General features: G+C 38.3%; 3 protein-coding genes across 7 annotated transcripts; 1 reads left to right on the top strand and 2 right to left on the bottom strand.

Annotated features, from left to right (window-relative positions):
• Nucleotides 1-661: 661 nt before the first annotated feature.
• Nucleotides 662-20,741, top strand: LOC113670415 (uncharacterized). Of its 4 annotated transcripts, none has more exons than XM_089185151.1 (7): nucleotides 662-906; nucleotides 2,235-2,848; nucleotides 3,411-3,581; nucleotides 3,992-4,174; nucleotides 4,719-4,865; nucleotides 5,565-5,843; nucleotides 6,680-7,731. In XM_089185151.1, exons 1-7 carry the CDS (start codon nucleotides 858-860, stop codon nucleotides 6,725-6,727), a joined length of 1,491 nt encoding a protein of 496 aa, XP_089041277.1. In that variant the 5' UTR covers nucleotides 662-857; the 3' UTR covers nucleotides 6,728-7,731. The 4 variants fall into 4 exon arrangements, with proteins under 4 accessions (XP_089041277.1, XP_089041278.1, XP_089041276.1 ...); XM_089185152.1 differs by having other exon boundaries at nucleotides 718-906; nucleotides 2,712-2,848; nucleotides 6,680-7,413; XM_089185150.1 differs by lacking the exons at nucleotides 662-906; nucleotides 4,719-4,865; nucleotides 5,565-5,843; nucleotides 6,680-7,731 and adding exons at nucleotides 18,523-18,669; nucleotides 19,440-19,718; nucleotides 20,555-20,741 and having other exon boundaries at nucleotides 2,047-2,848.
• On the bottom strand, nucleotides 7,410-12,224 carry LOC149039029 (uncharacterized). 2 transcript variants are annotated; one of them, XM_089185153.1, is made up of 3 exons: nucleotides 12,002-12,224; nucleotides 9,752-10,509; nucleotides 7,410-9,308 (listed from the first exon to the last, which is right to left on the bottom strand). In XM_089185153.1, exons 1-3 carry the CDS (start codon nucleotides 12,084-12,086, stop codon nucleotides 9,111-9,113), a joined length of 1,041 nt encoding a protein of 346 aa, XP_089041279.1. In that variant the 5' UTR covers nucleotides 12,087-12,224; the 3' UTR covers nucleotides 7,410-9,110. The 2 variants fall into 2 exon arrangements, with proteins under 2 accessions (XP_089041279.1, XP_089041280.1); XM_089185154.1 differs by having other exon boundaries at nucleotides 7,410-9,327; nucleotides 12,002-12,211.
• A 550-nt stretch (nucleotides 20,742-21,291) lies between the features above and the next one.
• On the bottom strand, nucleotides 21,292-26,103 carry LOC149039028 (uncharacterized). The gene is made up of 3 exons (XM_089185155.1): nucleotides 25,889-26,103; nucleotides 23,638-24,395; nucleotides 21,292-23,184 (listed from the first exon to the last, which is right to left on the bottom strand). The coding sequence occupies exons 1-3, from the start codon at nucleotides 25,971-25,973 to the stop codon at nucleotides 22,987-22,989; spliced, it is 1,041 nt and encodes a 346-aa protein (XP_089041281.1). The 5' UTR covers nucleotides 25,974-26,103; the 3' UTR covers nucleotides 21,292-22,986.
• Nucleotides 26,104-26,551: the final 448 nt, after the last annotated feature.

The raw sequence follows: 26,551 nt of genomic DNA, 5'->3' as shown, positions 1-26,551 counted from the left end.
CTTTAACAAAGGACCTCTTAGGAACTTATCACTAGGGACTTATTAGGAACCTGTTACTAGGGACCTGTCAGGGACCTCTTGTTATTTATCGCCTGGGGAGGAGGGGGGGTGAGAGAATTTTGTTTGAATCATGATAAAATCTACCTGATCCCCCAATAAGGCTTCGTAACATTCTATTGATCCCCCACTCACTGGCTGTCAATTCTCAATAGTCCCCCTTTTCATTCGACGATCCCCCTCCCCCCCCTCCGTTCCCATATAAAGCCATGTAATACCCCAAAAAATCCCCCAACCTCCCCCACCCCCTCCTGGAGAGAAATAATAACTGGTCCCTTACCATTCATTTCCGAATATGTTTTTAAAATATGTTTCGCGATTTATTTTTTTGTCGTTGTTTTCATTTTTTCATTAAGTATAATTTGTACCTAGGCTCTGTCGTAGATCAAAAGTAGTTGAATTTTCTTATTTTATGAATACGTTGTCTGAAAAGCTAGATTGTGTTCTGAATGCATGAAATATCTTTCGCAGTGGTGATGCTTCCCTTACTAGTTTTGAATAGCTTCCCAGTGCTCTGCGATAAAATTTAGTCTTTAAATTATTCTGAACAGATGTTATCCGCCGACTTTTTGGCAATCTATTGTTTCGAGAGAATACTTTGATTGTTTCCAAATCGGCTGATTGTCTTACAAAGGTTACTGTTAAGTGTATAGGAATCGAAGCATCGGTTAGGCTACAAAGTTTAAATATCTCCCCCAATTTGTATGCAACGAAGTTACGCAAACAAATCACTGACCGTTAGCCAATCGATTCTTACCTTTAGAGCTGGAGACAACGCCAAAATATCTGTTTGATGGCATATGGCGATGTGTCCCAGAATGTGTTGGAAATTATTTTTGTTAGCCGAAGGTAGGTGAATAACAAGACGGCATGTCTGCTCTCGTTTTATTATAGGGATTTCTTTGTGTCTTTAGCCACTCGCAGTGTTTTCCTGTATAACTGCTACCTCATGACATAGATTCTGCAAAGTCGTTTACAAATTGATTTTAAGCGTGGAAGGAAAGGACTTCGTCAGGCAGAATTCGGGTCCTGTACAGAGACTGAACGGTGGCTAAGTAAGTCTGAGGTAAATATAGGACTCGCTTGATGATTTCTCAAAGATTCCCGCAAAATTTTGAATTTGGATTAGACCATGAAAAATGTAGAAGCTAATCTTTGAAATTATTTTAATGGTTGTTCGTTGTAAAAGACATTTGAATACACAAGGAAATTTTGTCGTATTCAATTTTTTTCGGATATTACACCGTTCTGGAAAATCCCCTCGGTTCAACTTTTAAAAATCGGCCCCATAATCTCATCGGGAAAAGTTTTTGACAGGTTCAGAACATTTACACACTATCATTATTACCTTTTTTAAGTCAGTGAACCTAGGAAGAATTTATTTTTAGCTTAAAGCATAAATTGTTTATTGAAGTTTTCCAGCCCACTCATTGTCGGATCACTAATGTCATCGAGTCAGTTTTGAAGGATAGCAAACTTCAATAACAGATGTCATAATTATAATGTGTAGGCCCGCTGAGTATACGTATATTGAATGTCAAAACAATCCTGCTTTTAAGTTTGACCTGTTTGCAGGTGTCGAGATACATCTGAATATTCTGTGCAGCCATAAAACATGAAGAAGAAATCCAGCTATTACTTTAAGGGATTTCGAAATGACTAGTTGAAACAAAGAGATGATTGGGCAAATTAGTGTTGCAAAAGTTGACGGCTCAAAAGACCGCGGATTTGGTTTAATTAGTCACTTGTAATTCTTGTTTTTGCCAAACAAACATGTTTTAAAACATGCTGAGGGGCAGTGAAAATTCGAAATTGCTGTTGGAAATTCATCCAATGTTACGGTTTATCATCTGTTACAATCTGTAGCCAGGTACTAAGCAAATTCCGTGTAAATCGCTCTAATTGCACTTAGAATGCCTCGCAGCTTCACCATAAATCGTGAATGGAGGCTCAGTGAATGATCTCCAATTAAGCTTTCAACGTTTTTTCCTGCGTAATGGAATATCATTAGACTACGGCTGGTGGTCTAGTAGAGTTTTCTAACCTGCGGACTCTCGCTCTTTAAACCCGTGCGCTAATAAATGTTCCAACCAATTGCTTTGCACGAACTGTGTTACTTAAGTCAATGCAACGCAGAAAGTCACATTTATCCGGGTATCAAACACATTTTTTTTCAGTTTTACCAGTTTTAACACAAGGCCGTCAAAATCAAAGCGATGTATCACACATAAAAACATCAATATCACCATCTCCAACAATAACGGCGCCAACGTCATCAATCGCATCGCCAATTAAAGACGACGAAGATTTAAACGCAAACCGAGAAGGAAACATTGTAAGTCCACGTGAGTTTAAAGGGCGATTTGCAATCACAAACATCGATTACAAACCCCAATATGCAAATGTCAAAAGTGACGAGTACAAAACTCTCAAAGACTCTCTCGAGAAAGCATTGGACAGCTCGTTAGAAAATACTGTTCCTGGTTATATCATGTGTGCAGTGCGCTGGTTCTATAAAGGAAGTGTGATCACAGACTTTGTTGTGTTTGTGAATGGAAATGAAAACGTCTCCCCTGAAGAGTTACAAAAGGCGATTGTCTCAGCTTCGTCCACGGGTTCGCTGGCAAATTTTAAGTTGAAGAATGTTGTTATAGAGTCACCGCAGGACCAAAGAAGTGGAGAAAATGAGGACAACAAAGGGTCTATGATCATGATCGAGCTGTGGATGATAATTACTTTCGGTGGTATAGTGATTGTTATTGTTCTTCTCTTCTTCATTCTTGGTCTTTTGGTAAGTAAAGGATGAGAGAGATCGATAATTTTTTTTATCAGCGTTTATTATAATAATGTATCAACCCTTTTACTCCATGATCTCATAAATAATTCTCCTTACTGCCTGCCTTACAGCTCTTATGATATTAGTTTAGAGAATTTGATATTAGATGCACAACCTAATCGACCCAATCCGGATAAATTGGCTCCTGGATATGGAATTTTTCGACAGGGCTCTCCAAAGTGGATGGATACGGAAACGCTAACTTTGCGTTTAAAAGTGAGAGGAAAGCACTTTGAAAAATTTTTTTTTAAACTTTCTTCTGTCCCTTTAATTTTTTGGTGTGAAAATTACGCCTATAGCATACAAACTATCAAGGGTGTATCAAAACGATACTGCCTCCGTTGTATGCAGTGTAGATTGGTTGTATGGACGCAAGGTCTGATACAACAGCACGAAAGCAATAATTTTCATTCCACTTGTTATAATATCATTTTATGATACCCAGCCAATTTCGTTGCGACAACGCCTCTAAAATCCTCATCACTACCACTTCGATCTTTGAACAAACTTGTTTTAGATAAGAAACAGATTGTTAAAGAAAGCCCTAACTCAAGAGAGACGTGTCACTGAAGACCTAAGACACCAACAACAGTTGCAGCAAGAGGGGACAAGGGAAACGTTGTCCATTGTGGCTGCGTCATCTACTGATGAACTTACGACCATGCTTGATAGCAAAAAGGAAGTAAAGGTGTAGTAACCTTTATCCGTGTGATTTTTGTCCCTAAAGAAGGAGTGACACATTCCTTGCCCTGGTGCTAGCATTCCTTTGTGTGCCTTCTGGTGGCCCCGCCTTCTTAAGAAACAGTACATTAAGGAAATTAGTTTTCTTCCGTTCTGGGCGTGCTAAAGTATGAGAATAAGTCTTAAGGCGGAGAGAAAAAATGAGTATAAAACTGTACCAAAGCATTCGTGACTTCTCAAGTACTTTGGATTTCAAAGGAATTATAAGATGATAAACCATTTTTTCCCGAGAGTGTCTGATAATCACGCTTAATAAAATGAGGAGCAAAATATTGCATGTAGTAAAGTAACAAAAGTGTGTATTGCTCCCTTAATAATTTTATCCTAATCCCCGAGCGGTTTGTCGTTAATCATCAGAAATACCAGAGTCGATCATTTTCCATCGGCACCTCAAGGTCAGCGGAAAGACTCATGGAGCTCTTGAAAGATTCTGATCAGGTGAAAACTGCCACAGGCGAACGAGCAGAACGTAACTCATCTACAGTTTTTTCAGGATCGGCTACTGTTCCCAGTGTCATATCAAACGTTTCAGCCCATGAGGTATGTAAAGTTCATATCATTCGTAGGGCTGGTGGGTGCACTTAAACCTCTTAATCCCTTAAAGTGACTTGAGTTCTAATTTCTCCTCACAGTATCACTGTTGAATCAAATGTAAAGGTCATGAGAATAAGGTAACTGATCTCTAATTGAGGAAGCTTCTGTTTGTCGAACAAATTCTCCTCGTCAGTGCCATTGGAAACGTAAACAGAATAGTATGGAGAAAATGCATATTGATGTTAGGGTGCAGGGGGTTAATGAAAAGTTTTCTTTCTTTTTTTGTCACTATCTTTCACATATATTTACTGGTAGAATGCTTATGTTCTAAAAGGTTGTTGTATGTCTCATGCCAAAACGGGCTTTCTCGCAGTATTTATGGAAGTTTTCCATCCTAAACTTGCGCCTCCGTTGTGTAAGTTCCCGGACTCAGTCAATTGGTACATCACCCGAGTTTCATGAAGTGATAACTTGATTTCAAAGATTCGATCCTTTACTACTCGTTTCATTTTATCTTTTGTGGTAAATTATTTTTTGCGCCATTTTTCAGGGTGAATTCAGCACTTCAAGCTCCCTAATTGATGACGTCACGATGTCAGGAGACCACACCCATCCAAGAAAGGTTCCTTTTGCAATGAGCAAACCGTTAATTTTCATCAGCCCTCCCAAGGAAAACACAGTGTCGACTGCTAAAGAGGTAAAATAAATGTTATGAGTTAGACTTAACTAATTTTTTACCGTCCCAAATTGGTCCCAAAATCAAACCAAATGCAATGTGTCTGAAACTATAGATTAAAATATCTGTTCTTAGGTGGGATGTGGAAAGGAATGATTCAGCTGTGATAAGGGTCCTGAATCCCGACTGTCATTATGTTGTGTTCTTGGGAGAAGCATTTTACTATTTCCGCTAAGCCTTTAACCCTTTACACATCAACATAATTGTGCTTATTCTCCATGAAACATTCATCAGCTATGAAACTGTAAGGAGATATTGAATGAAAGTCACTAGTAAGGGTTAAAAACTTAATTCGTACCTGTAATTTGCCAAGAACAACTTAACAAAACACTAAAATTAAGTCAAGAAGAGTAACAGCGCCTTTTGAAACTTCATATTACAGTACCAAGAAAAACTAGGCAGCTATGCGAGATCAGTCTAAAAACCCTTTCAATCCCAAGATCTCATTGGTAATTCTCCTTACTGTCTGCCATACAATTCTTATGATGTTAGTTCTGAGAATTTGGTATTGGGTCAACTAATAATCCCCTAACTTATATTACTCTTCATTCTCAACACTTGTCTATTTGATATTGTATTGATTTGGTAAGGAGAAATTTTGTCTTGGTCACTCATGGGAGTTGAATGGTTAAGCAGACTTTTTTTTATATATTTTCGTAGGATTGGCCTCAGGATGAAGAAACTCAGAAAGAAGGCGATGAATCTGAATTTACCAAATTAAAATATACTCCGGCGATACTTCAGCAGGTACAAGCGTTTGAACAAGGAACTATCAACACAAGCGACGAAGAAGAAAATGATAAAAATCAACTAATGAGAAGCGAGCCCAAAAAGCTGAGACATATTTCACTCAGCGCTACTGCATCACAACAAATGAAAACTTCCGAAGAGCGACGACGGAGAGAGCATGAGATTCGACCTTTAGGTGGAGTGATCAAGGTAGGTCTTCCTGCTTCCTAATCAGAAGTGGATATGAAAGGGGTTACGGTGCTGATACAATCACATTGGCCACGCTTAAAAATCCTATACCTTTATGACTCATAAAGGTATAGAAGTTCTTAGGTTGCGATTAAATCGCAGCCTATCACTTCGCGGTGATGGGCATCGTAGACCAACAGCTTTTCATTAAGTCGGGTAGAACAAAACCACCCTCTCATGGAGTCATATGCGTGTATACATGAGTGCGTAATCAACTTCAGTCACACTATAATATGATATAACTTTTATTTTTTAATGTATAGCGTACTGAGGCATTGAAGGAAATTTTCTGGTTTGAAGTGTGCCATACATATGGTAAGATGTAAGTTCGGAAAATTACAATGAGGAGCAAAAGTCTTGGTGCTCTCTGCTACATTTTGAATTTTTTGTATAACCGTCGATTATTTATCAACCTCTCTGCCTTATTTCAATGTTACCTGATGTAAATAGAATGGTTACTAATTTCCTACAACATTGCGAGGACTTTCAATGACGTATCGGAGATAAATTACAAGATTTCTGTTCATCATGTTGAGTGGAGGGTTGTTGGCCACCAAGTGAGGGAGGGGAGGGATGCCAACTTTTTTTGCCACTGAGTGTAGATCTGCAACGCATGATTACCTAGAATAAATATGTCTACTAATAACTGAAGTGTTGAAACGGCTTTAACGCTCCATCAATTAATCCGCATTTTTCCTGCGGAAACTGTACAGATACCAGGAAGTGGATTGAGTGGTGGAATTAATTTGAGCTTTTATGACATGTTAATAATGACAGCGTTTACCTTTTTTTTGCAGAGGTTTGCACTTCGCCCATCTGATACCGATAACAGTGCTACAGAATAATCTAACTGGTCTCGCTCCACGACTCGATAAGTGATAAACTCGTACTAAGTTTGACCAAAAGGAGCAGTGTAGGAATTGAAAAATGACGCATAAAATGGCGGTATGAAAACAAGTGTGACAAAAATAAACGAGGCGTACTCAGCTTTCTAACAGGATGGCACTTATAATTCTCCTATCCAGAGGCATGCTTTTTGAAAATTAAGCATATTTTTTTGGATTCTCTTATCAAATACTCTTTTTTTATTGAACACAGCATAAAGGATATTTCAATTCCGGCCACAATTGAATTTATCGCTGCAATTTAAAAGAATCCAGTTATGAAAGTGAGCCCATTTTCTATTTCTGGATAGCAGGCAAAGATTTGCTTCTCTAGAAAGCCCCTAACTTGCAAATTTGCTTTAATTTTGGTTGATGACCTGGCCGCACGAGTAAGGTGACTTTATGAAACATGCGCGAACCCACGGCCAGGTTACTAAAATGTTTTCAAAATGGCAGCGTTTTAGGAAAAATTTCAAGCATATCATTTGCACACAGTTTTTGAGGGTTATATGACTATTTGAAGACTAAATTCGCGGTAAGTGGAAATTTTGTAAACATACTTTTTAATGGGACAGAAAAATAGTGTGGGTTTCATAAGTATGCATCACAATTAAACCTAATATAAAACATTCAACATCACATCGAGAGTAACACCAGTCTTTAACTTTAATGATATGACCTACTCACATGACTACATTAGTATGATGAATATTTCCTCCGCTTTCTATGATGATAGAGTTTTCTGTTTGTAAGATTCTTATACAAAAGAGAAAAAAAAGCAAGCAAACACTAACTGTGTACAAACAACCATGTTCCTGGTTTTACATTGACGTAATTATTTTCCTTGATGTTATAATAGTGATAATAATAATGATAATAACTCTCTGAGGGGCTCTTCAGGGCCAATACAATCTAATTTAAAACAAACATAGTGTGTCAATAAACATAACGTTTAAAAATCCCAACTGACTAGAGACAGACTAGTTGACTATATACAATTGCAGCCACAGGGGGAGGGAGGAGGGAACTGAGAACAAATCTAGTGAGAAGCAGGGTGCAGGGCTTTAACTGGGACGACCAGATTACAAATCCCCCGCCCCAACTTATCGGCCACACTGCCTCCACAAATACACTGGTAATGAGAACCAGCAGACAGCATACCGGCCGAGCTAAGAGCGGGAGCCTTTTTCTAAATCGATTTACCATGAAACAGAGACGCCAAATACAAATAGGCATAAAACCCCTGTTGGCTGGCATCCTTTTTACAAGCAATGTATTTCTTAATTAAAAAGAGTTTTTATAGCTGGTAAATAGGCCTAATATCTAAGAAACCTCTTTAGCCTTTCATAAAATCAATTATCATGTCTACAAAACTCATCGACCTTCATCCAAATTAACGAATATTTACATTTTATTATGGCCTTTGCCGAGGTTTTGTTGGTTTTAAACTCTTGAAGAACATACTGACAGATTCCTAGCATCAAACTGGCAACAGTGTTTTGTACAGGACTGTACAAATTGTGATCGTGGGCTATTTCCGACACGCCCAAACCCTCCGTATGAAATGGTGGGTAAGTGCGAGGTCTTTGACGCGGACATGGTTTCCTATTCTATCCCAAAAGGAAAGATGTTGTTATAAGAAATATTTTGTCCTTAGCCTCATTTGAACGTTGAAAATCCGAAATGGTCTATCTATTATCAAATAACAGCGGAGATCCCGCACGCAGGGTATGCCTGTTTATTTCCTAAAGTTAATCTTAATTTAAGGTTTCAAATCTGTAGATGATTCATATTCCTAGATGAACATGCAACAGTAAATTGATGTTTACAGAAATTGCGGTCGTTTCGCCCTACGACTCACTCAGGTCACTTCGCTAACATTTTAGGTTATGTCATAACGTCTGTTTTTAGTTTTGTTTTCTTCGAAGTGGCGACAAATGAAATGTTGTACCGTGAACATACGGTCGATGAGAAGTTGCTCAAGTTCTGCCGATGGAACCGATCCGACAATAAACGTATTACAATACGTTATTAGCAAGGCGCTGCCCTGAGGCGTTGGCGTAACGACTCGTAGGCGAAATGACTGATCATCGTTTACATAGCAATTTATGATGTAAGCAATCTCTGTGAGTAGAACGTGTGTATATTGTTAAAACTGAGGCATAATAATCTCATGGAGCTTTTTCCACTATGCTGTGGCAGAAATGTCATGAAATGCTTAGAAAGCGCACCGCCTACTTTCCTACTCTAACTGAAGCCTCCGATCGAGAAAGACACCCAAATAGGGGAGTACCAACTCACTCCCGCCCCCCCTTCTCCCCCAACCGTTCACTAAGAGATTAAGTTAGGATTCAGAAGATACTGGATTATCATATGAATTTAACACAACAATGCAATCCTCACTGCTAACAGGTGTGGTCTTGGTCTCCTCCTTCTGGATTTTCTCGGGGAGATTCTTAGTCCTGCTTCGTCTTTTTCGGTACAACTCAAATTTGACCTCGGGTGCGTGCTCTTTGATGTATTTCCAATTCTGACGGATAACCTGTCAAAATTTTATTCACCTGCGGTGAAAAAACTATAATATTCTAATTTCCAAATAAGCTGGAAGATATTCTTGACAGTTTCAAGTTTCAGTGAGGAAGTTGTGCCTCTCTTAAGGTCTCACATAAACTCTCCGAAATGTTATAAGTTCAAAATAACGGCGTTTACTCTAATGTCGCTCAGTTTGCTATTCTTACTTGGGACCTGCACTAAAAGTCCGCAAACAAACTGCATATAGAGATTGGTCAACAAGCTCAGCTTCACGAATGTTGTATGCAATTTTGAGAGCAACTTCGACACGGGAAACCAACAGAAAAAGAAAGAAGGACAAAGATGGCTGGGAATGGAAAGGATTCATGTAGATTGACTATAAAGGACTCTCCGATTGAGGAAAAAACAAATTTAGCGAGCGATTACGAGCTGGGAATTTATGAATGAACTTACCACAATAAGGAAGAGTATCATCACTGCACAAATGGTTATCGCTGCCACCACAATCAAGCTTATTGTCAATTTGCTCCTCTCGTTCTCTTTATCCATCTCACTACTCTCAGTAGCAGTATTTCGTTTTTCGTGTATTCGCTTGGCATCAGGGAACGTCTTTTCATACGTGTCACTTTTTGTAAACGTTGTAAGTGTGTCTTGCAATTCTTTTCCTGTCGCGTTGGTGGCTGATGAAACCAAAAGATAGTACTCCACCTTCGCTAAGGTCCATCCGTCATTTGCTTTAGCGAGCGAAACGACCTCAAAATCCACGACGTCGTCTTTGTCTTGGTAGAATTCGTTAAGAGCATCTTCTATTGCTGTTTTTATTCTTCTGTACTCAGAATTGTTGTAATCAGTAAAGGTATCCTTCCATTCTACACCAGGCAACAGGAGGCTCATGTTCTGTCGAAGGTTCACGATCGACGCTTTTTCCATGCAAATGTCGAGGGCGTTGTCAAGTTCATTTTCGACTCTTTCTTTTCCAAGATCAGACTCAAATTCAAATTCGCAAAACGTTCCAGGGTTTCTGTGAATCTTCAAGAATTTTTTCACTTTAAAATCAGTAACGCCCGTCACGTTTTCAAGATCCTTTTTCAACAGACTTCTCACAGCCAAAGCCATTTCTTTATACTGAATGGTTTTCTTGTCCAAAGTAGTTTCGTTCCAAGTGATGTTTGTTCCATTGCATTTTACCTCAATTGTAATGCTTTGTTTTTCTGCAGGTTAGTTAAAACGATCGAAAAAGCTGGATCTTAGTAAAATTATTATCTTGTGACTTATAAATATACAATGAACCCACTATTTATTACACAAAACTGGCGCGTTTTATATAATTAAAGATTACATCAACAGATAACACAAAGGCTTTAGATGAGGTACAAACGCAGGACCAAAAAATAAAAAATGATCTTCATTTCGTCAGGGTACATATATTTTTTCTTATACCGTCCATTTTTGCCACAAATTTATGGACAAGAGAAGATTCCACATACAGACATGCTTTTAAAAAAAACCCGTTTGGTTCATGGAATTCAAAATTTACATAACATAGTGTTTCAATATGTAACAGTCATGATGGAGTAAGAAAAGATTCAAAGATTAGAATATTAATTTTCTAAAGTCAATCGAAAGCCTGTTTTCGACTGATGGTGAAACAAGTGATTCAATAACAAAGCCCTATTAATTATTAAGGCCCTTTTTCATTTCATTGACAAATTACCATAGGCCTAATTAAACACCTATTTGTGACTACGAAGAAAATAGTTAAAACAACTCACGCGATCGAATGAGTGAAATAGTTTAATCTACTGGCGTCAGCCATAAAAACATGTCCTTAGACAGTTTTTAAGTTTTTATTAAATTCGACAAGAGTAGCTCGAGGATACCTTCTTAAGTTACGATGTTAAGGTTGATTGGTAGAAGTTTCGAAATACTCCTCGTTGTAGGAAACTAACGGCTAGCGACGAAAAATTTAATTTTTCTCACTCGCAGAATTAGCATCACCCCGGCAACAACTATGTCATTTAAAGATCAAAATGGAACTGGTCCAAGAAATCGTGTTACCGCTACATAACTTTTATTTTCGTTCCGTTTCTACTATGAACTAATTCAGAGTTGAAGAGAGCAAAGATGGCCTTCTATTCCCGCAGTCATGGCTGCAAGATAGACAAGGAAGGTTCCTATGTTTAATAAAATCCTCGTTAAGCCAAAGTTAGATCAAGATAATACTAATAATCGAGAGGTTGTTTTTGAAGTTTAACCAATGAATCCAATTCATTTGAATATCCCAATTATTACCCACCTAGTCAACCCTATTTTAATAACTGTTTGAAGACGTTGATGTCACTTTCAAGGATGGTTTTTTTGTGTAATAGTTTGAATTAGTTTAGATCCATGTAATCATCAAGTTTTAAATCCCTTAGACATGTTACCGAGCGAAAGTTATTCGCCCAAGAGCTCATTTAACGGAGAGTTTAACGCGATGAATATACCGTACATAAAATAATAACAAAAATGCCTCTTCATCGAAACAGCCTGAAACTTACCGAGTTAATTCCAAGTTTTATCGAGGAACAGATATTTGAATTCAGCTACAAAATCGACCGTTGGTTTTCTTGGCAATAGCGGTTTTATAGTTAAATGGGAAAGCGAAAGTCTATCGAACGACGAATAGAACGTCAGAGTTATTGGAACGCCAATACACCTTACCTGACATCCAAACTGTAGCTGCAAGCATGGTCATTATTACTGTCACATAGCTTACAATTTTCAGCGATGCTTCCTTGGAAGCCATCACGAGGTTTTTCCGATAAAGCAGTTAAGGCGACAACTTGACCTAGGGATACAAATTTTGTGGACCCTACTTCAACTTGTTGAAGCTGCATCTGGTTACGTTTTGACAGTCTGAAGATGTTTTCCCCTCGGGTTGCATAAAGTAGTTATTAACGATGCTAATAGATTTATGTGAAAGCTTTTGTTTTGAGACGTTCTCTCTTGTCAGGCCACGCAGATGTTTCATACCTTTATTTTTTTATTTAGTGTTTTCATCCTCCTTTCCAATCCAACATCTCACTCAGTTGGTTGAAAAAATGGTTGAGAAAGATATGGGTACCGGATGAACTCATTCGTAATCTCGCGTTACTCAAAGATACTGTAATTAATTCTCTTAGAACTGTCTCGAAGAGTTTGTGAAGCATTGCAAAATTGTCTGTTTTTCAGCTGGAATTGGCTGATAATGTTTTCTCTGTGCTAATTATGAATGGCGCCCTTGTAACTAGTTTTAACAAAGGCTTTCGTTTATTTGTAATACTTGTATCTTTAACTTTTTTTCCCCTCAAACAAAAACATGACTGTTTATATTCATACTTTGCCTAAAAGCATCATCCCTTAGTTGGCAACTTTTTCGCCCAACTATCACACTTCGTCTCTAAGTTTTTACGGGCTCTTGCTTCATAATGTTTAATTTAAAAGTCTTTCGTATGTTTATAATACTTACTCCCCTAAGCTATTTCCTCCGCAAACCAAATTATGGCTTTTTATATTCATACTTTGCCTAAAATCTTTCATTCCTACGGGCTATTGTTTCATAATGTGCGATTTCATATAGTCTTTCGTATGTTTGTAATGCTTGTGCCCTTAAGCTTTCTGCTCCTCAAACCAACACATGTCTGTTTACATTTATACTTGGCCTAAAAGTGTTCATCCCTTTGTTGAGCAATGTTCGCCCATCTATCACCGTGAGATCGTTAGCGCCTATATATTACACGCCTTAACGCGTGTAATTTATTCGAAATGCTCTTGCGGCTTCGGCGGTTTAAAATTCGTCGTCTTGGCAGGACCGTTATTCAGTTCGCTTTAATTCACTTGGAAACACAACTGCAGTATACAGTGCAGTTTATGTATCCATTTCCATATCTAGGTTTTGTTTCGCTTTCGGCGCGGGCTTTTCTTCAATGTAACGTTGGTTTATGCGTATATTTCTTTCAGTAGTTTAACCGCACGCTACGCTAAGGTATCGCTCTACCGCAAGGTATCTTTGCACTGCTTGTCAAGTCAATACAGATTAAACGCGTATTAAAATGTCATTCCTGGTGTCAGCATCGAATCCGCTATGTTGGCAGTTATAATTACCTTCGCCATTTAGTTCTTTCGGGCTGCACGATTTAATAGTCTTTACTATACTTGTGCCTTTAAGCTTTAAGTCTATACTTGTGCCTTTAAGCTTTTTGTAGCCCAAACCAAACCGATGACTTTTTATATTCCCACTTTACTTGAAAGTGTTCATCACTTTGTTCAGCAATTTTCGCCCAGATAACTATTAGGGACCGGTCATTATTTATCGCCTGGGGGGGGGGGGGGGGGGGGTCGGAGTATTTTTGTTGTCACATCGGAGCATTTACCTGATCCCCCCGTAGAGTATCTAGTTTTTTAGAGATCCCCCCTTATCGGTAGTGGAAAGTTTCATGATCCCCCCCCCTTTTCTCCCAGCCACCGCCAAATAACTTTTTGAATATGCAAGTGATATTTTAATAGTGGTACTTACGTCTCATGGACCTTGAACCACAACGGTAAATATTTGCTCGTCAGATACGAACTGAATTGTCGAGGAAGTGCCAATCTCAGGCTGTTCATCCAAATCCACGAAAACATAGTCATCGTCGCTCTCTGCCTCTCCACTTTCGGATTCTTCATCCTCGGATTCCACGTCATCTTCATCACTCGACAGTTCTTCTGTTATCACAGTCTCTTTATTCTGTCGGTAATAGTGACATCGAATGGCCTTCACTTTGTCAAGTTTCCGACCCACAGTCGTCAAACCATGCTTGTTGAGATACAGGTCTAGTTCTCTTACCCGCAACTTTTCAACTTTGCCACCCTCGATGAGGTTATCCCATTGAAAGTCCTTGTACGTTCGTTCGGCCTCTTGCCTTCTTCGCTCCTGAGCTGCTCTTGTTCTGATGTCCTTTCGGCTCTCAATATCCTTCAAATGATTAACATATGCAATGACGTGCTTCTCTTCCACATTATATTTTGAGCAGAAGCTCTTCATGGTATCCTGATCGTTTCTGATACTGTCAGAATGTTCCTCGTACAGATCTTTAATACATTTTCTTGGAAGGTAATCATCTGGTGTCCTTTTTTTTTGGTCTGATCCCCCCCATTATGCTTGTCAATTACGGCTGATCCCCCCTAAAGGTCTTCAAAAAACCATGTGATCCCCCCCTAAATACTCCGACCCCCCCCCCCCCCCCCCCCCAGGCGATAAAAAATGACCGGTCGCTAATTTCGGCTTTTATTTCTCACGGGCTTTTGTTTCATAATATATAATTTTATATGCGTGAGCTACATATCGACAACCTAAGGGCCAGGTCTTAAAATTGCAACTTCTTCTAGCTAAAAAAAAAATTAACTAATCGCTCAAAACATTTTTAATGCTGACAAAGATTTAGGAAAATGCATTTTTCTTACACAAAATCGTCTTCTTACTGTGTGACTTGGAATCAAAGGTTTCACATAAGAAATCATTCCATTTTACGGGAAAGGCCCGTGACTAATTTTAAGATGTCAGTGAATGTTTGATTGTCAAGTTTTAATCATCGTGGCCTGATAACAGTAATCATCCTAAAGGGCATCAGTTTGAGAGTCTATCTGTAAGTTGCAAGTTATTTAAAGGTGGAGAGTAAGCTCTACCTTACACTCAAGTTATGAGAGTTGGAGTCAATTGCAAATTCTGAAAGCATTTGACAAACTCTATCAGAAAATCTGTATAAACTTATTTTGGACTAAGAGCTGAAAAATTTTCTACAACCCCATTCCTCTTTTCATAGTCGGATATTACCAGAATGCAATCTTGGGGACATAAAATTCTTCGTAACTTGACATTGAACGGGGAGGGGAAGCAGAAAAAATACCAATAGCAGACTTTTGTGACCCTTTTAACCAGGGTTGTTGTTTGCGTCTTGCGTGATGAAACGTCACTTTCAGGAGACGCTTCAATTATAAATTATCGATTTGTTTCAGGTGTGACCCATTACAGAGTTTCTATGAGAGATTGAATAGCAAACAAAAATTTTTTTTTACTGGAGTGGTTTGGACACTCTTCAAGATATAAATGACCTTCATTTATTTGTAAGAACACTTAATCAAAATAGTGTTCGTCATGTAAGCGTCAGAGCTGAAAAACGACCAAGCATGTCACGAAATTGCTTTTGATCGTAAATTAAAATGGCGGTCGTTTTGAAAACAGTCAACATGATGATATTCTCTGTCCACACAAGTTTTCATCACATCAGCAAATTTAGGCCGATTTCTACTGTGTAGACCTTCCCCTCTTCATTACAAATATCGACTTACCTGAAGCGCGATCTGGACAAACTGTATCTATGCAATGGAGATGCTAAAAGCTTCTAACATGATTTCTATTTGTGCCCTAAGATGAAAATGTGTTATTCTAACGATATTTCGTGCTCTCTCTCACAGGGATTTCTACAGCGAACCTTTATAGTACATTTAAGCTAGATCGCAAAACTAAGCCACTTTTCAAACTTCATCGATTTTCCGCGTTAGCCTGGAAATGTTGGTGACACGTTTCGGCCTTTTTAAGCTCTGTCATCCCTAGCAAGGTTACTTGTTTTTCCTCAAATCATGTACTAGTTTTTTTACCTCGTCGAAACACATTATGTAAAGGCTGATAATTATGCACATGCATATATCTCTCTTTAACTTTAAAGCTACTACAACTAACTTAGGCTTTGTAGACTTACGACTGCCTTTGACGTTGCAGACATTTATACAGATTCCATAGGAGAATGACTTTGCTCCACAAAAGTATAAATACATTTATTGTTATGGCTGAGAAGTGTACTCTTCAGTCCAAAGTTCTGTATAAGGTTGTTACTGTCAATTTCTGTGCAAACTGTAATTAGCTAAGCTGCAGTTTCTCCTGGAGATGGAATTGACACCTGTCTTCTCTTTTCCTGAGCAGTCTGGTTTCGATGGCAGAACTGAAAAAGATGTGATTCTTCAAGTAAGATTCTGCATTATTCTGAAGGTTAAAAGGTGATTCAAAGCCTTTTCCTCATTTTAAACAGTAGATACTTTTGGGTCGATTCTACCCCATATGTTCATTATTTCCTTGAAGGTTGCACATCAAACAATTGTTCACTACGTTATCAACGAGTTTCGATTAAAAAAAAAAAAGTATCATGTCAACAAGCAATGTTCCATTATGATATTTGAGATAAACAATAAGAGTGAGAGCGAAAGAGGAATCACAGCAAAAAAAACTAGCGTTCACCGAACGGAAAACAAAGATTGAATTCACGGAAAACGCGGCTTTTTGTAAACTTTTACCCATGTTTTGCGTACGGAAAATCCAACGTTTTCCGTGCGTTTTCGCATCGGTGAATCCCAGTATTCGTCCATTATAAGGTAGTTTTCCTTCGCGGTAAATGCAAGTAAACAAATCATCTTCCGACATCAACCACTCGGCTAACTCACTGCAAACAGCTTGTTTTTCTTTTGTTCATTGGCATTTTCCCCGTATGCAACAACGTATTCACCGGAGTTAGCGGCTGGAAACACGCATTTTCCTGGAAGATTAATGTGTGTAAATGCAGGAAAAAGCAGTGATTTCCTGTGTTTGCCGTTCGTACAACGCATAGAAAATGTCATGTTTTCTTCTGTTCGGAACCATTTTTCGCACGGTTAACGAAATGTTCACAAGAGTTTTCCAATCGAAAGCATGCATTTTCCAACATTTCTTCCCAAAGGTGAATTCGAGCAAGTTCGATGAAACACATTTTCCGATTGCCCTACTTTTAAGATTCAAATTATCAATAGTTTGAATGCATTTGTGTTATGTGAACTTGCCTTTTTAAAGACAATTGCTTTAGTTATGATAAGCAACGAAAGAAAAGCCAGCGCTTTGAGCACTATCGACCAAATAGACAGAGAGTCACTTTTCTCTTCGTACGTATCGTCTCCACCCACTTGAAACTCATTTGTTTTCAGGTTTGTGTGTGCCTGCGATCTTGGTGCAGAGGATAACTGTTGGTTACCTGCGGTGGACTGTGTTCCCGATACTGAACCATCTGTGGAGGACTGCGCACCAGATTGCGAAGCCCCTGTCGAAGACTGTGCTAACGATGATGAAGCACCTGTGGTAGACCATTTGTTACCGTTTGAGGACTGTGTCGTTGATGTCGAAGCCCCTGATGTGGATTGTGCTTGACCTAAGGTGAACTGTGTTTCCGATACTGATGATGTCGGCCAAGCTGCTATTGGCCTGGACTGACAGGGGTCCTGAAGTTTGGAAGGCTTCATCATTTCTCAGATTTTTTGAATTTTTTTTACCTTAGGGAGCTATGTTCATAATTACCTTAACCTTTTACCTCTTAATATCGGTATCCATATTCTCCCTTCCCTTCTTCATACATTTCCTAAGCTGCTTACAAGGAGAATTTGTTTAACAATCAAGAGGTCCTTTAGTTCATGATCATTTTCATTATTATCATGATCTTCATGTGTGATTCAGTGATATTGTGAGGAGAAATTAGATGCATGGCACTCTAAAGGTCAAAGGGTATATTGTAATTTAACTGTCGTTCAGAGTCATTGTTATGACCCAAAATTCACTCCTTCAATCTATCAGTTTTTCACTCCTTCCTTTCATTCCTGTTAACTGTTTGTTAAGTCCGCTGACCAGCGCATGAGACATTCGTATAATCAGTTCCCGTGTGAAACTCAATTGATGAATGAGAATTGTCAAAATTGGCTGCTGAGAAATAACCCGTTTTTCAATGATATATTTGAGCGCAATAAATTTTACTGGTGGATGGAAATAGGCTGAATTAAGACTGCGGCATATATTGCGCATATTAGACGCTTGCATAAATATTCGACTGGAGGGCGATAAGTCGTATTACAGTTCAGTATTTTTAGGGCTTCTGCACAAACCTTGTTGATCCCGAATTTAATTATTGGACTGCCTAAAAGCTCAAAATCGATTAATTGTACTTTAGAATGAATAAACTCACTTTTTCCAAAAACAGGAACAGGAAACACAAACGCTGTTGTTCGGCAGTTGGTTTCTTAAATTCTGATTACGGCGCACTAAATGGGTACACTCACACTTTATGAGGTGATAACTTGATTTCAAAGATTCGATCCTTTATTATTCGTTTCATTTTATCTTTTGTGGTAAATTATTTTTTGCGCCATTTTTTCAGGGTGAATTCAGCACTTCAAGCTCCCTTATTGATGACGTCACGATGTCAGGAGACCACACCTATCCAAGAAAGGTTCCTTTTGCAATGAGCAAACCGTTAATTTTCATCAGCCCTCCCAAGGAAAACACAGTGTCGACTGCTAAAGAGGTAAAATGCGTTGTACGAACGGCAAACACAGGAAATCATTGCGTTTTCTTGCATTTACACACATTAAACTTCCAGGAAAATGCGTGTTTTCAGCCGCTAATGTTACGAGTTAGACTTAACTAATTTTTTACCGTCTCAAGTTGGTCCCAAAATCAAACCAAATGCAATGGGTCTGAAACTATAGGTGGGACTTGGAAAGGGATGATTCAGCTGTGATAAGGGTCCTGAATCCCGACTGTCATTATGTTGTGTTCTTGGGAGAAGCACTTTACTATTTCCGCTAAGCCTTTAACCTTTTACACACCAACATGATTGTGCTTATTCTCCATGAAACATTCATCAGCTATGAAACTGTAAGGAGATATTGAATGAAAGTCACTAGTAAGGGTTAAAAACTTAATGCGTACCTGTAATTTGCCAAGAACAACTAAACAAAACACTAAAATTAAGTCAAGAAGAGTAACAGCGCCTTTTGAAACTTCATATTACAGTACCAAGAAAAACTAGGCAGCTATGCGAGATCAGTCTAAAAACCCTTTCAATCCCAAGATCTCATTGGTAATTCTCCTTACTGTCTGCCATACAATTCTTATGATGTTAGTTCTGAGAATTTGGTATTGGGTCAACTAATAATCCCCTAACTTATATTACTCTTCATTCTCAACACTTGTCTATTTGATATTGTATTGATTTGGTAAGGAGAAATTTTGTCTTGGTCACTCATGGGAGTTGAAGGGTTAAGCAGACTTTTTTTATATATATTTTCGTAGGATTGGCCTCAGGATGAAGAAACTCAGAAAGAAGGCGATGAATCTGAATTTACCAAATTAAAATATACTCCGGCGATACTTCAGCATGTACAAGCGTTTGAACAAGGAACTATCAACACAAGCGACGAAGAAGAAAATGATAAAAACAAACTAATGAGAAGCGAGCCCAAAAAGCTGAGACATATTTCACTCAGCGCTACTGCATCACAACAAATGAAAACTTCCGAAGAGCGACGACGGAGAGAGCATGAGATTCGACCTTTAGGTGGAGTGATCAAGGTAGGTCTTCCTGCTTCCTAATCAGATGTGGATATGAAAGGGGTTACGGTGCTGATACAATCACATTGGCCACGCTTAAAAATCCTATACCTTTATGACTCATAAAGGTATAGAAGTTCTTAGGTTGCGATTAAATCGCAGCCTATCACTTCGCGGTGATGGGCATCGTAGACCAACAGCTTTTCATTAAGTCGGGTAGAACAAAACCACCTTCTCATGGAGTCATATGCATGTATACATGAGTGCGTAATCAACTTCAGTCACACTATAATATGATATAACTTTTATTTTTTAATGTATAGCGTACTGAGGCACTGAAGGAAATTTTCTGGTTTGTAGTGTGCCATACATGTGGTAAGATGTAAGTTCGGAAAATTACAATGAGGGGCAAAAGTCTTGGTGCTCTCTGCTACATTTTGAATTTTTTGTATAACCGTCAGTTATTTATCAACCTCTCTGCCTTATTTCAATGTTACCTGATGTAAACAGAATGGTTACTAATTTCCTACAACATTGCGAGGACTTTCAATGACGTATCGGAGATAAATTACAAGATTTCTGTTCATCATGTTGAGTGGAGGGTTGTTGGCCACCAAGTGAGGGAGGGGAGGGATGCCAACTTTTTTTGCCACTGAGTGTAGATCTGCAACGCATGATTACCTAGAATAAATATGTCTACTAATAACTGAAGTGTTGAAACGGCTTTAACGCTCCATCAATTAATCCGCATTTTTCCTGCGGAAACTGTACAGATACCAGGAAGTGGATTGAGTGGTGGAATTAATTTGAGCTTTTATGACATGTTAATAATGAGAGCGTTTACCTTTTTTTCGCAGAGGTTTGCACTTCGCCCATCTGATACCGATAACAGTGCTACAGAATAATCTAACTGGTCTCGTTCCACGACTCGATAAGTGATAAACTCGAACTAAGTTTGACCAAAAGGAGCAGTGTAGGAATTGAAAAATAACGCATAAAATGGCGGTATGAAAACAAGTGTGACAAAATAAACGAGGCGTACTCAGCTTTCTAACAGGATGGCACTTATAATTCTCCTATCCAGAGGCATGCTTTTTGAAAATTAGGCATATTTTTTTGGATTCTCTTATCAAATACTCTTTTTTTTATTGAACACAGCATAAAGGATATTTCAATTCCGGCCACAATTGAATTTATCGCTGCAATTTAAAAGAATCCAGTTATGAAAGTGAGCCCATTTTCTATTTCTGGATAGCAGGCAAAGATTTGCTTCTCTAGAAAGCCCCTAACTTGCAAATTTGCTTTAATTTTGGTTGATGACCTGGCCGCACGAGTAAGGTGACTTTATGAGACATGCGCGAACCCACGGCCAGGTTACTAAAAGGTTTAAAAATGGCAGCGTTTTAGGAAAAATTTCATGCATATTATTTGTACACAGTTTTTGAGGCTTATATGACTATTTGAAGTCTAAATTCGCGGTAAGTGGAAATTTTGTAAACATACTTTTTAATGGGACAGAAAAATAGTGTGGGTTTCATAAATATGCATCACAATTAAACCTAATATAAAACATTCAACATCACATCAAGACTTCGATAAATACAAACTTTAATGATACGACCTACTCACATGACTATATTAATTTGATGAATATTTCCTCCGCTTACTATGATGATAGAGTTTTCTATTTGTAAGATTCTCATACAAAAGAGAAAAAAAAGCAAGCAAACACTAACTGTGTACAAACAACCATGTTCCTCGTTTTACATTGACGTAATTATTTTCCTTGATGTTATAATAGTGATAATAATAATAATGATAATAACTCTCTGAGGGGCTCTTCCGGGCCAATACAATCTAATTTAAAACAAACATAGTGTGTCAATAAACATAGCGTTTAAAAATCCCAACTGACTAGAGACAGACTAGTTGACTATATACAATTGCAGCCACAGGGGGAGGGAGGGGGGAACTGAGAACAAATCCAGTGAGAAACAGGGTGCAGGGCTTTAACCGGGACGACCAGATTACAAATCCCCCGCCCCAACCTCTCGGCCACACTGCCTCCACATATACACTGGTAATGAGAACCAGCAGACAGCATACCGGCCGAGCTAAGAGCGGGAGCCATTTTCTAAATCGATTAACCATGAAACAGAGACGCCAAATACAAATAAGCATAAAACCCCTGTTAGCTGGCATCATTTTTACAAGCAATGTATTTCTTAATTAAAAAGAGTTTTTATAGCTGGTAAATAGGCCTAATATCTAAGAAACCTCTTTAGCCTTTCATAAAATCAATTATCATGTCTACAAAACTCATCGACCTTCATCCAAATTAACGAATATTTACATTTTATTATGACCTTTGCCGAGGTTTTGTTGGTTTTAAACTCTTGAAGAACATACTGACAGATTCCTAGCATCAAACTGGCAACAGTGTAATGCACAGGACTGTACAAATTGGGATCGTGGGCTATTTCCCACACGCCCAAACCCTTCGTATGAAATGGTAGGTAAGTGCGAGGTCTTTGATGTGGACATGGTTTCCTATTCTATCCCAAAAGGAAAGATGTTGTCATAAGAAATATTTTGTCCTTAGCCTCATTTGAACGTTGAAAATCCGAAATGGTCTATCTATTATCAAATAACAGCGGAGATCCCGCACGCAGGGTATGCCTGTTTACTTCCTAAAGTTAATCTTAATTTAAGGTTTCAAATCCGTAGATGATTCATATTCCTAGATGAAAATGCAACAGTAAATTGCTGTTTACAGAAATTACAGTCGTTTCGCCCTACGACTCTTTCAGGTCACTTCGCTAACATTTTAGGTTATGTCATAACGTCTGTTTTTAGTTTTGTTTTCTTCGAAGTGGCGACAAATGAAATGTTGTACCGTGAACATACGGTCAATAAGAAGTTGCTCAAGTTCTGCCGATGGAACCGATCCGACAATAAACGTATTACAATATGTTATTAGCAAGGCGCTACCCTGAGGCGTTGACGTAACGACTCGTAGGCGAAATGACTGATCATCGTTTACATAGCAATTTATGATGTAAGCAATCTCTGTGAGTAGAACGTGTGTATATTGTTAAAACTGAGGCATAATAATCTCATGGAGCTTTTTCCACTATGCTGTGGCAGAAATGTCATGAAATGCTTAGAAAGCGCACCGCCTACTTTCCTACTCTAACTGAAGCCTCCGATCGAGAAAGACACCCAAATAGGGGAGTACCAACTCACTCCCGCCCCCCCTTCTCCCCCAACCGTTCACTAAGAGATTAAGTTAGGATTCAGAAGATACTGGATTATCATATGAATTTAACACAACAATGCAATCCTCACTGCTAACAGGTGTGGTCTTGGTCTCCTCCTTCTGGATTTTCTTGGGGAGATTCTTAGTCCTGCTTCGTCTTTTTCGGTACATTTCAAATTTGACCTCGGGTGCGTGCTCTTTGATGTATTTCCAATTCTGACGGATAACCTGTCAAAATTTTATTCAAAAATCGGTTCCAATTTATTGAAAAAACTATAATATTCTAACTTCCAAATAAGCCGGAAGATATTCTTGACTGTTTCAAGTTTCAGTGAGGAAGTTGTGCCTCTCTTAAGGTCTCACATAAACTCTCCGAAATGTTATAAGTTCAAAATGACAGCGTTTACTCTAATGTCGCTCAGTTTGCTATTCTTACTTGGGCTGCACTTAAAGTCCGCAAACAAACTGCATATAGAGAGTGGTCAACAAGCTCAGCTTCACGAATGTTTGATGCAATTTTGAGAGCAACTTCGACACGGGAAACCAACAGAAAAAGAAAGAAGGACAAAGATGGCTGGGAATGGAAAGGATTCATATAGATTGACTAGAAAGGACTCTCCGATTGAGGAAAAAACAAATTTAGCGAGCGATTACGAGCTGGGAATTTATGAATGAACTTACCACAATAAGGAATAGTATCATCACTGCACAAATGGTTATCGCTGCCACCACAATCAAGCTTATTGTCAATTTGCTCCTCTCGTTCTCTTTATCCATCTCACTACTCTCAGTAGCAGTATTTCGTTTTTCGTGTATTCGCTTGGCATCAGGGAACGTCTTTTCATACGTGTCACTTTTTGTAAACGTTGTAAGTGTGTCTTGCAATTCTTTTCTTGTCGCGTTGGTGGCTGATGAAACCAAAAGATAGTACTCCACCTTCGCTAAGGTCCATCCGTCATTTGCTTTAGCGAGCGAAACGACCTCAAAATCCACGACGTCGTCTTTGTCTTGGTAGAATTCGTTAAGAGCATCTTCTATTGCTGTTTTTATTCTTCTGTACTTAGAATTGTTGTAATCAGCAAAGGGATCCTTCCATTCTACACCAGGCAACAGGAGGCTCATGTTCTGTCGAAGGTTCAAGATCGACGCTTTTTCCATGCAAATGTCGAGGGCGTTGTCAAGTTCATTTTCGACTCTTTCTTTTCCAAGATCGGACTTAAATTCAAATTCGCAAAACGTTCCAGGGTTTCTGTGAATCTTCAAGAATTTTTTCACTTTAAAATCAGTAACGCCCGTTACGTTTTCAAGATCCTTTTTCAACAGACTTCTCTCAGCCAAAGCCATTTCTTTATACTGCATGGTTTTCTTGTCCAAAGTAGTTTCGTTCCAAGTGATGTTTGTTCCATTGCATTTTACCTCAATTGTAATGCTTTGTCTTTCTGCAGGTTAGTTAAAACGATCGAAAAAGCTGGATCTTAGTAAAATTATTATCTTGTGACTTATAAATATACAATGAACCCACTATATATTACACAAAACTAGCGCGTTTTATATAATTAAAGATTACATCAACAGATAACACAAAGGCTTTAGATGAGGTACAAACGCAGGACCAAAAAATAAAAAATGATCTTCATTTCGTCAGGGTATATACATTTTTTCTTATGCCGTCCATTTTTGCCACAAATTTAGGGACACGAGAAGATTCCACATACAGACATGCTTTTAAAAAAAACCCGTTTGGTTCATGGAATTCAAAATTTACATAACATAGTGTTTCAATATGTAACAGTCATAATAGAGTGAGAAAAGATTCAAAGAGTAGAATATTAGTTTTCTAAAGTCAATCGAAAGCCTGTTTTCGACTGATGGTGAAACAAGTGATTCAACAACAAAGCCCTATTAATTATTAAGGCCCTTTCTCATTTCATTGACAAATTACCATAGGCCTAATTAAACACCTATTTGTGACTACGAAGAAAATAGTTAAAACAACTCGCGCGATCGAATGAGTGAAATAGTTTAATCTACTGGCGTCAGCCATAAAAACATGTCCTCAGGCAGTTTTTAAATTTTTATTAAATTCGACAAGAGTAGCTCGAGGATACCTTCTTAAGTTACGATGTTAAGGTTGATTGGTAGAAGTTTCGAAATACTCCTCGTTGTAGGAAACTAACGGCTAGCGACGAAAAATTTTAATTTTTCTCACTCGCAGAATTAGCATCACCCCGGCAACAACTATGTCATTTAAAGATCAAAATGGAACTGGTCCAAGAAATCGTGTTACCGCTAGATAACTTTTATTTTCGTTCCGTTTCTTCTATGAACTAATTCAGAGTTGAAGAGAGCAAAGATGGCCTTCTATTCCCGCAGTCATGGCTGCAAGATAGACAAGGAAGGTTCCTATGTTTAATAAAATCCTCGTTAAGCCAAAGTTAGATCAAGATAATAATAATAATCGAGAGGTTGTTTTTGAAGTTTAACCAATGAATCCAATTCATTTGAATATCCCAATTATTACCCACCTAGTCAACCCTATTTTAATAACTGTTTGAAGACGTTGATGTCACTTTCAAGGATGGTTTTTTGTGTAATAGTTTGAATTAGTTTAGATCCATGTAATCATCAAGTTTTAAATCCCTTAGACATGTTACCAAGCGAAAGTTATTCGCCCAAGAGCTCATTTAACGGAGAGTTTAACGCGATGAATATACCGTACATAAAATAATAACAAAAAATGCCTCTTCATCGAAACAGCCTGAAATTTACCGAGTTAATTCCAAGTTTTATCGAGGAACAGATATTTGAATTCAACTACAAAATCGACCGTTGGTTTTCTTGGCAATAGCGGTTTTATAGTTAAATGGGAAAGCGAAAGTCTATCGAACGACGAATAGAACGTCAGAGTTATTGGCACGCCAATACACCTTACCTGACATCCAAACTGTAGCTGCAAGCATGGTCATTATTACTGTCACATAGCTTACAATTTTCAGCGATGCTTCCTTGGAAGCCATCACGAGGTTTTTCCGATAAAGCAGTTAAGGCGACAACTTGACCTAGGAATACAAATTTTGTGGACCCTACTTCAACTTGTTGAAGCTGCATCTGGTTACGTTTTGACAGTCTGAAGATGTTTTCCCCTCGGATTGCATAAAGTAGTTATTAACGATGCTAATAGATTTATGTGAAAGCTTTTGTTTTGAGACGTTCTCTCTTGTCAGGCCACGCAGATGTTTCATACCTTTATTTTTTTATTTAGTGTTTTCATCCTCCTTTCCTATCCAACATCTCACTCAGTTGGTTGAAAAAATGGTTGAGAAAGATATGGGTACCGGATGAACTCATTCGTAATCTCGCGTTACTCAAAGAAGATACTGTAATTAATTCTCTTAGAACTGTCTCGAAGAGTTTGTGAAGCATTGCAAAATTGTCTGTTTTTCAGCTGGAATTGGCTGATAATGTTTTCTCTGTGCTAATTATGAATGGCGCCCTTGTAACTAGTTTTAACAAAGGCTTTCGTTTATTTGTAATACTTGTATCTTTAACTTTTTTTCCCCTCAAACAAAAACATGACTGTTTATATTCATACCTG

This window comes from Pocillopora damicornis, chromosome 10 (genome assembly GCF_964200805.1).
Source record: "Pocillopora damicornis chromosome 10, jaPocDami1.2, whole genome shotgun sequence".
NCBI lineage: Eukaryota > Metazoa > Cnidaria > Anthozoa > Scleractinia > Pocilloporidae > Pocillopora > Pocillopora damicornis.
The sequence above is the reverse complement of the archived record's forward strand: the minus strand, read 5'-3'. Positions and strand labels throughout refer to the sequence as shown.